Raw genomic sequence first — 10659 nt, 5'->3', positions numbered from 1 at the left:
TTTTTTTTAGTTGGTGATTTTACACAAAGAACACTGGTCATATGTCTCAATTACGCACTATCATAAATAAAGCTGATCCTCGCACGCACGCACGCACGCACGCACACGCACACACACACACACACACACACAGAGAGTCTGGTCCCGTCTAGATGACGGTACTTGGAGTATAAATTAGTAAATTGCAGCTGCCCTCTACCAATGACCCCTTTTGTTTTGGTTTTGTTTCTTCGACCGACTAATTGAGCATCACGATATGATCCACATCTAAAGCATGAAATGAGCCCCGTGGCCACAGTGAATGAGCAGCTATGGATCCCGGTTGAAGAACATCCATGTGTTTCTGGGTTTTTTTACGTCCAGCCATTCGGAGAACGATGAAATTCCATAAACAGGCGTCAGGTCAAAGGCATTTTGAAGTTATGGGCTAGCTAGGCATCAAATCAGTGACATTGTGCAAGTTCCACAAAGGAAATGAAGCATATGGTATCATAATTGCGGTCAGCCAAGTGGGGGGAAACTGTTGGCGTCAGCCTCCCACTTATAGGCCTAAATGTCCGAGATGCATTCATTAGGAATTTCAGTACAGACATAATTTTTTTTTTAAATGACAATAGAATTAAAACTAATAATCTACTCTGCTCATTTGCAGGAGCCATGCACTGTCACGGTCTGACTCCACTCGGCAACAAATTGATCGGATTCTAAATCACGTACTAACAGTCACAAAACTGCTGCTCATTCCAAACGAGGGCATCTGGGAGGTAGATGGATGGTGCCGGTCAATATTTTTCAGTTTGTGAGCTGTACTTGAACTGTGCCAAATAATCAGGTCACTACTGGGCCTAAAAAGAGAACAGCAAACTGACACCAAACCGCTGGCGGGCAAAAAATAAGAATCACTCCCACTCCGAACCTCGCGTCTGTGGTCGCAGGCGCCGTCGTCTCACCTCCTACGGCGACGGCGCTCTGATTGAAACAGGTTAATTGCCGTCCGAGGCGCGGCCGAGGGCACTACAAGTAATTATTAGGAGACCTTTAACCACCGGTAAGAGCGCATTTTTACACTGTGCTACAAAGACCAGCGGTGAATTACGGCCACTAACATTTATGAGAGAACAGAGAAGAGGAGGCTTGTGGAGAAACATAAATACAGCATCCATTACTGTGCTCGTACCCACAGTGGGTTACCTTTGGGCGAACGCAGGCCGACGTACATCAGTCGCCCCTTAGATGAGGCTCAGCGCGGAGTGGAGGTCAAGTGTCCTCGCTAAGTGGCACTTAGTCTGTATTGGACACCGTGGTGTTGCATGTGACTTGTGCCTGTGATTCAGAAACTGGAAAAGAAAACACATCGCAAGATCGAGCAGTAACTGCACTAAGTGTCCAGCCGAGTCGACGTCATTAGGTGAACATGTACAGACGGAATATTGACCTTTTAAGCAATTTTTCAAGCCAAGTCCGTACAAAAGAGGGTTAGGGGCGGCCGGCTTCTCAAATGTGAAGATTTGCAACTTCGTGACAGCTAGTTTTCCATACATTTTAAGGACAAAATGATAACTTGAGCAAAAACAGTCAGAGGACGCCGTCCTAGTCTTGAATCCCTGACCATATTTCAACCCCTCCAAAATCAAAAGTAGATGAATAATTTAGCTAAAATTGGGGGTGAAGTGCAAAAATTTAAAAAAAAATATGCGCATATTAGGACAGTAATTTCATCCTTCATCTCAGAGAGTGTGTGGGAGGTCGGCGCTCAGGCTCTCTCCGTTATCTGTGAAGGATAGAAAGTAGAACGAAAAGAAGAGCAAAGGAGAGGGGATAAAAAAACCTTGCTGTCTGTGAGGGAAGTGAAAACATTCCTTCTAGTGGAGTTTCTATTCTCTGGGACACGAACAAGGGCGTTGGTGACCCTCCCTCCCTCTCTCATCCCCTCCCTCCCTCCCTCCCTCCCTCCCTCCGTCCGTCTCCACATGAGACGAGTGTGTGGAGGGCTTCGCTCTGCTGGGAACCGCAGAGCACTTTCACACCTGAGCGGCACATCTCACGCACACATTTGAGAGTCTCAAATGGGAAAACTCACAAACATACAGACACACACGGAAGAAAAAAGAAGAAAAAAAAAAACCACTAAGAGCTCTCACGAACAGAGAATGAAATCCGTGTGGTGCGCCTGTACACAGGAAGGGAGGTCACCTTGCAGATTATGGAATATGTGCAAACACACTTGCTGTGGGTTCATTGTGTGAACACAGGCCGGTGTCTTGTCTGTTAAGTGTGCGGCATCTCTGGACTGTGACAGCATTCGGCAAACAGGTTTCCTCTCCTTATCTTGTTCACTGCTTCCTCTTTCTGCAACCGCTGGACAAACATTTGCCTTGATAACATTTGAATAGCTGGTGAATTTAAATAACTGAGTCCACAGTGTGTCCGCGGGGGAAATCCACACGAAGAGGCCCCCGGGGATATGCCACGGATCATCTCTGAGCATTTATTTTTTTCTGTAAACAATTTGTGAGAATCATGATGTGATGTATAATATACAATTTACATATGTAAACTGAGTAGGGGAAAATCAATTGATGCGAACTATTTTGAGTTATATTTTAGTTGATTTATTTATATGGTTTGCTTAGGGCTACAGTTACAATTATTTTCATATCCAGCCATTCATCTGTCGCGGGCGAGAGGCCAATTCAAAATGATTTGAATGATTTATCAGTTATCTGAATTCTTGGCCATTCATTTGTTGCCGATTGACTTAATCTCTCAATTGACTAATAATTTCAAGCGCTGGTTTGGTTCATGGGCACACTGTATGGGTGGTAGATAGTATGTGATCGGTAAACTTGCATTTGCAGGGATTATGACAAGCTGCACAGAGATATTAAAGTGCGTGAATCTTGAATTATTTGCGTAAAATAGTGTGTATAATGCGTTTGTTAATTTTGCAAATTACACGAACTAGACATTTTTGAAACATGTGAGATCGCTTTTTTTCTGATCGTGGTTCAGCGTGTGCAATTCTCCTGCCATTGACCATTCACGAGTTCAACAATCACACAAACATCTCTGGAATGTGACACGAGGTCAGCGTCTGTATGGCAACATACTCGGTTGTAAAAGATCCAATCGTGTTTCTCTCTCTGTGTCTGTCTGTGTCTGTCTCGTTTCAAGCGGCGGTCTACTTAACGTTGTCGGAAATCGTACAAGCCCGTCGTCCTGGAAAGAATAACAACCACCCCTTTTGAGTTAAAGTGAGAGTTACGGTCACGCAGGTTTAGGGGGGTCACTAAGGTCAAAGGTCAGAAACCAGGGACTGCCGTTTGACCATGGATGAGAGGGAGGGGGGGTTGTAATGCGTTAAATAGGCCTTGGAATCCCTGTGGAGTCGTCTCCACACAGCTCGCACACAGTGCAGCGCAGGCTGAGCTGCTGGACTGAGGGGCCACTTTTCCCACATACACAATACAGGATTCATCATACACTTGAATATCTCTCCTTCCCACTTCAAAACTATGGCTAGTGTCCGCAGCACAAATGTAGTGAAACGGGAAAATGAAAAGCAGAGCAGAGGAATTAGCTTTGCCCGGGGGCTCCGCTCCCGTGATCACATGACACAGAGCTCGGGGTCAAGAGGTCAGGTCACAGGGGACGTGTAATTAGCCCGTCTAGCGGCCGACCATGTCTCATAGCACGGGCGCCATTTATGGCATCTCAGCCCCTGACCCGTCGCTCCTAACATGCCCACAATGTCAGCGGTGGACGGCGTGTACCGGAAGGTGAACTCTCGCCCCCGGAGAATAGTGGAGAGTCGCAGGGGGTGAGTGCCGATGCCTCAATAGGAGCATTGAGGCTAAAGGAGTGTACAATGTGTGTGCATGCAGTTAACAGCTGGACCCCAACTCGCACCAGCCTCATACAATCCGCCCGGATGAGACCAACCACTCTGTTGAGAAGCCCGTGACCCCGAATTACCTTTTTCATTTTCCCAACGACGGAACATGTAAGCGCATCGCTCGCTCTCTCTCTCTCTCTCCTCAGACAAATCACCCGTACCCAATTGGAGGTGGGGTGTGGGAGTAGCATGCATGGTACTGAACGCAGATGATAAACAAGTGAAAGCCTGTCGAAAGTGTTCAGTCGAAGTGCTGGGCATACATACATACATACATCTGCTGCTGCTGCTGCTGCTGCTGCTGCTGCTGCTGCTGCCCTGGGGGAGAACGCCACCTCCAGAAATGTGACCACACTGGTTCTTGTCAGCAGCGCTGTGGAGCACAAAGATGGATGGCTGTAGATTGTTTTTCTTTAAAACACGATTGCTCTTAGACAAAGTACACCTGCTCAGGGAAGCAGACAAACACTCATGCACACAAAATGCCAGTAAAGTCCCCCCCCCTCCCCCCCCCCGCCAACTTACATAACTTGGTTGAACAGAAGAACCTCCACCTCTGAGTCATCTTTCAGTCAACGGCACAGGCACAACCATGACCACCACCTCCGACCGGGACTATGTACACGTGGGTGTTGGATATCATTGGACAGCCAATGACCGTTTCTCTTCTTTCTCTTTAACATGATGGACACACGACGCACTTTGCTGCAACTGCTGCATGTAAGCACTGAGCCGCTGAAGGACTGGCTCACCAGAAGTTTCGGGAAGGTAATGCAACGTCGTGTAAATCCCAGGAGCTATTGCAGGAGGACTCCACCTCGAAACCTCACCTTTCACCTGAAACGCGTGTCGTCTGTGACAAAACTCAAATCCAAGCACCATATACACAATATCTGTGGTAGAAAAAATATGGATAGGACGATGATTAATAAAAGGGCCAATATCATATTGAAATGTGACCTTCAACGTGAACTGCTGGCTTTACACTTTCTCGTCGTATTCATCATTTAATGCTTTTTTTCATTATGTTACATGCTTTTGTACTAAGCTCGGCTGGTCTCTCCTGCCGTCACGACCTCTCTCCCTCACTGTCAGCGGCATCGGGCAGTCTCTATTATTCATCACCTCCACTCGCAGGCTATTTATACAGGCTTTTTACAGTCCGTCTGTCTTTCCGCTCTGCTGGCTGCCCCTGTCCACACTAATACAGCTTACGCTTCGACTTGAATATGTAGTTCTGCGGCGGTGCATTGGGGTTCTTGGCCTAAAACGGCATCATCACAGGCACCCAAATAATATGAATACACTGACATGCAAAAAAGACTAACTATCTCCAGTCCAAATGATTATGAAACTATACTGGCTGATGTCCCTGATTAAAACTGGTGGATTTTACTAAACAACTGCGGGGGCTGATTTTACAAGTAAAATAACAAGCTCAATGTCCCCCCCCCCCCCCCCTTTTTTTTTTTTTATGAAGCACTGCCAACAATTCTGCTGCCTGATTTCTTTCAAAGCTGAAATTCATGAGCCGTCGATAATCAGCCAAACAGCGGAGCAAGAGACATAATCCCATATATGTTAATACAGTAGATGTCAACGCCTCGCTACTGTACATATCATGTATGGATTTACACACACTTTGCTGCTCGCCTCTGGATTGCTCCCTGGGGTATTAACTCCACAGAAGGAGCCTCAAATCTCTCAATTCCCGCAGGAGAGGAGGAGCAGCAGAGAGAGAGAGAGAGAGAGAGAGATTTTAAAACACAATGTTTATTAAGATTTACCAGAGAACATCACGGTCCTCTACAAATGAAATGGAAAAAAAACCCACAGAGAGAGCCAAGTCACTTCACGTGGAAGCATCTGCCATTCCCATGCAGAGGAAAAGGCTTTGAGAGCATGCGATTTCTACAACCACGCAGGGAGGGATGTGTACTGTATTGGGAGTGTATCCATGTGTTACGGGGTGTGTGTGTGTGTGAGAGTGAGTGAGTGAGTGAGAGAGAGAGAGAAAGAGTTGGCCACTGCAGGGCACAGCTGTTCTGCTTAATATCATGGAGGAGGAGCAGAGACCGTGATTCCAATTTAAACCCCAAATCATCCAATGAAAAACTGTTATTTATATTTCAGTAGGTTGGTTCTCGAGGACCTTCATGAAATTTTATGTTTTTATGCATGTGCAAAGGCATTTAATTATTAAAAAGTAAATAATTATTTACATTGCAAGCCCGTGTTTCCATATGATGATGAATGTTTGCAACATTGCCTTTTGGACACGTCCTGCACTGTTGTGCACAGCTACATTCCTACAATGTAAAAAGAAAAACATATAGGTCCCCATGATTGCAACAGTTTTAGATATGAAGAGGTGCAATGCCCTCTAGAGGATGATTCAGTTAAATACATAATCCAGAACTTCTTTTTTTGTTGTTGTCCATAAACCAGAAGTGAGCTGAATCGGGGATGAAGGTTTTGGATCCCTCCCAGAAACGCCCTGTCTGAGAATCTATGGCATGTGGATTCGGTAGCATTTCTAAAATTGATTCTTAAAATCTCCCTTTTGTTGTTTTGTATTTGTCATTTGGTGTAGTTTTTTTTCATCAGCCTAAAATGTTTCATTGCCCAGGGTAGTGAACATGTTTGAGATTTTATTAGAAAAAACAAGTACGACACATTTGTCCTACCTGTAGCCAGGCGGGTGTGTCAGGTGTCCTGCGCAGAGAGAATGAACCGAGACAACTGCCGTATTGGAGAACTGTGTCAGGGGTCACATGAAACCAGTGCAACACAAAACCTTCCTTTGTCTCTGCAGTGAGAAGACTTTTGTCCAATTCAAGTGTTTGTATGGTGACTTGAAAAATAAACATGATTAAAAACTTATCACCCCCCAGAAAATGTATTCAACTAATTTACACCAGAAATGATGTTACATTACTTTCGAGTATTCAAATGTGCCACACGTGGTGTCGAAGAATAGAAACAAGACAAAGACACTACAATTACTATATTCTTATATAGCTACCCAGTAGCTAAAGCAAACTTCTCCTGTTGACTCACTTGGAAAAGATGTTGATTCTCTAAACATCTTAATGATTGAGTTTGTTAAAATGCTGCCAACTCTTGCCGTCAGCTATGACGTCTTAACATGTAGGTGGACCAGTTGTTTGCCTACCTGAAGGGTTGTTTCTCCTGTTTTGGCGGGATGCCAGCCTCCAGAGAACATGGCAGTTTCAGTATTTCAAAATAGAAACTAACCAAACATATCCTGCGCTCAATAAGATGATTCACAGCTAATTACCTGGAAACTCTTTTTTAAAAGCAAAAATAAAGTTTTCTAATAGTTTTGCCTGTTGGTGGGTAAAAAAAATAAAAAATAAAATAAAATGTTTACTTATGCTTCAGGGGGAAATATTGTGGAACATTTTTTTTAGCTGACATTTCACACTGATCAGTTATTACAGTACTATAATTGAATGCCACGTTACTGTAGGTTTTCAGCAAATTAGATGAAGTGAAGATTGTGTCTGCAGTGCCAAACCATTTACACACAAAAAAATTGGCAGAATTGTTACACGGCATTCAAATGAACAGACAACTTATTGATTAACTTTGTAAATATAGGTTTATTTATTGTGCGCAACTAATTCTTTGGGACCAAAACTAGTCAACAGACATAAATCCATACAGAACAATTGTCATGACAGGAGAACAGTAAAGCATGGCTCGTCTACACTCGCGATTGGTCAACAAAAAGCCACAGAGTATTGAAACGGGAAAACTGTCACCTCAAGTAGCTCTGTTGGTCTTATTAAGTGCTGTGGGGGGAAATAACTATTTCCAGTGCTCAGAGGTTTGGCAGATTGTTTACTGGGTGATGCCAATGACTCCACAGGCCAGACGTCCACCGGCATTGCCCGTCTTTAGGCTCTCTTCATTGCCTCCTTTTCCGAGGTCATCGGCCTTCTCGTGGATCTAAAAGTCAGGACAAAAAAGAAACAGTCAAAAAGCTTTCAGATCAGCTCCAGTAAGGTTTAATACCCTCCAGGTTTTATTCCACCTATACACCAACCTGAGCCACATCAGCAGCTTGTGTCGTGAGAACCAAGATGAGCAAGTTAACCTTAGGCTAAAACTTGGCTTACTAGTCTCAATTTTCATTCTTTGGAAATTAAATTAATATTTTTTAAAAAGCACTATTCCTTACCACCATGGTTCGGCCAATGATGGAGTAGGGGCCATTGAGGGTGAGCATCTTGTCAGTGATGTTTATCTCAGCAGTATTATCTGCTCCCGCAATCACATTCCCCAGGTCTCCAACGTGCCTGTATACATACAAAAATAAATTATGTTATCGTTTAATCTTACAGACAACATACTTTATTAGTTGCCCTTATAATCAACATCGTTTAACAGAAATTAAGGCTGATATATATATATATATATATATATATAGGCAATTTTGTGACAACACTGACTGTACACAGGGTCGCAAAACATTGAAATTTAGATCAGTCAAGAATATATCAGGTTTTTGTAGAAAATGCTTTTGTTTTCAACATCGCACTCGGACCGGATCATCATTCCCGATCCTGTAAATATTTAATTTTCTGTCTGGTATCTATCAAAATTACAATACCTTTAATCATGCAAAATTTCCTAACATAATGTTGTAATGTCTTTGTTGTTAAGCTTTTTGAGCTGCAATTCTTGTATTAAAGGTGCTGCACACAAGATTATAATTTCCATTTGATGAAGGCAAAGTTTTATTGAGAAAGGCCACCGGGCATGGCTGTTTGTTACCGGTGCAGAGGCACAACAGCAGTTAGTGAAATCATCACCAACCTCTTGCGGTGAAGGGGTTAAGATATTACAATCCAAAAAGACTGCAGCCTGGCAATCTAATTTATCCTGCCACAGTTTCATAATGAACCAAAATAAAAAAAAATATACAACACTTCTTATAGTAACATAGAAATATCTAACAAAGTCATCTAGTCTGTTGCTTCATTGTAGAGTATTGTGCAGTGCATTTATTGGCTCCCTCCCTCCTCCGGACCCGTCTATCAGACACACCAGGCCACCAGGGAGAAATCCTGCCACATCTGAGGACTGGTGGGCGGTCAATAAAAACACAAACAAACGCGGCCCTTAAAAGGTCTTAACTATCCACGGCAGGCACAACACTGGCCCTCTCCATGTACCACCTCATCATTCGAGGTGCGCATGAGATCATGCATGTACTGGCCAATCCCAATAATCAACCCCTGCCATCCCAACACCCCCACAGATAAACTCCAACTCACCTATCTACATCATTAGGACCAGCATGAGTCTTGCTATGGGGATTGAAGTGAGGTCCTGCACTGATGCACCCTGGGAAAGAGGGAGAGAAAAAAAAAATCTTTATAAGAAACACTTCCCATTCAGTCTCCACACGCACACACGCACGCCAGCTACTCACCGTTTGTGTTGTCTCCAAAAGCATGGACGTGGAAGCCATGCTCACCGGGGGCAAGACCTGAGATTTTTCCTGTCAACTTCACGGGGGCTGCATCGCTCTGGCAGATTGAGATTATTACACGGTTTATCAGAGGAGAATAAAGAGAGAGAGAGAGAGCTGTCAAGGCCAGATGCCTGGAAGGATGGCACATACACATGGTGATGTGCAATGAGTCATAAAAAATCAGCACTGTGCCAACTACAACTCAAGCTGGTGCACTTTCCACAATAATAAAAACACCATAACCAATTTGCATGGACAACATATTTAGCCCAGTGGTCTGATGACGTCACCAAGCCCCCCCCCCCCCCCCCCACCCAAAAAAACCAATGCAACAAGGAGGACACACAGTGACTCGGCAGAAATGTAATTACGATCCTCTTGTTAACATTAATAATGTCACAGCCAATTGCACTCGGCAACACAGGTGATGAAGGAGACTGATGACGCCATTTGAGCAAGTTTTCATAACGGACTGGCGAATGTCGATGATACCGCCAGAGACGTAAAGACGCCGCAAACGTCGAACTTATGCAACAGGCGTGTGCACCACACGCGCCGTTAATCATTAACAACAACAACAACAACAGACAACGGTCTCATTCGTTCAAAGGTTGCGCGTCTAATGACGACGCTGACTTCTGTCCTGGGCAGTTGCCGTGTGTCAACTTCGCTCGCAGCCGTTCAGATATATTCGAGCGACGAGCGGCTCAACGGCAGCTGCATGCGCACTTTGACGCGCGCGCCAGTTGCGGAGCTTGTAAACGCGCAGCGTCGCCGCTCATTTCCATTTACACAAAGTGAAAACAGTCGGGTCATTTATGCAAAACCGAGTGGATTGGCGAAGCATAAAAATCAGACGCCTTCTCATTCAAATGTAGCTAGCTAGCTTAGCTTAGCTTAGCCGGCTATAAAAACCCGACCGAACTCCTCAAACTCCTAGCTTGTGGATTGGACAGCGTACTTTAGCTTAGCATGGCGGGTGCATACATTAGCTCTCCGGCGTTTGTTTATTGAACTGATTAGCTACTAGCTTTGAACGCAACGCTGCGCGCCTCACCTCCTGCTCAAAGTGAACGGTGCCTGCGGTTTCTCCGGCTCCCTTCAGCACGCACACGGCTTTCAGTACCATCTTTGCGCTGGTTCCAGAAGACGCACAAATGTCAGCGCTGAGGAACCGTATTTAAATGCCGAAAGGCGGGCGCACAAGCAAGAGCTAGCCAATCGGAATCAAGTATGACCAGCGAGACTCATTTTCATT

The 10659-nt window shown here is 44.6% G+C and overlaps 1 protein-coding gene across 1 annotated transcript; it reads right to left on the bottom strand.

Annotated features, from left to right (window-relative positions):
• Positions 1 to 7501: 7501 nt before the first annotated feature.
• sod1 (superoxide dismutase 1, soluble) lies at positions 7502 to 10616 on the bottom strand. Its single transcript, XM_035624629.2, has 5 exons — positions 10459 to 10616; positions 9360 to 9456; positions 9202 to 9271; positions 8103 to 8220; positions 7502 to 7870 (listed from the first exon to the last, which is right to left on the bottom strand). The coding sequence occupies exons 1-5, from the start codon at positions 10528 to 10530 to the stop codon at positions 7763 to 7765; spliced, it is 465 nt and encodes a 154-aa protein (XP_035480522.1). The 5' UTR covers positions 10531 to 10616; the 3' UTR covers positions 7502 to 7762.
• Between the last annotated feature and the right edge of the window lie 43 nt (positions 10617 to 10659).

The sequence above is a fragment of the Scophthalmus maximus genome, chromosome 2 (genome assembly GCF_022379125.1).
Source record: "Scophthalmus maximus strain ysfricsl-2021 chromosome 2, ASM2237912v1, whole genome shotgun sequence".
Lineage (NCBI taxonomy): Eukaryota > Metazoa > Chordata > Actinopteri > Pleuronectiformes > Scophthalmidae > Scophthalmus > Scophthalmus maximus.
The sequence above is the reverse complement of the archived record's forward strand: the minus strand, read 5'-3'. Positions and strand labels throughout refer to the sequence as shown.

Bases quoted from the DNA above. Each gene is read 5' to 3' on its own strand.
- sod1 (XM_035624629.2), bottom strand. From the start codon at position 10,530: ATGGTACTGAAAGCCGTGTGCGTGCTGAAGGGAGCCGGAGAAACCGCA. The intron at 9,457-10,458 runs GTGAGGCGCGCA...TCAATCTGCCAG, and splicing joins CCGTTCACTTTGAGCAGGAG to AGCGATGCAGCCCCCGTGAA. The intron at 7,871-8,102 runs GTAAGGAATAGT...CCTGACTTTTAG, and splicing joins TCATTGGCCGAACCATGGTG to ATCCACGAGAAGGCCGATGA.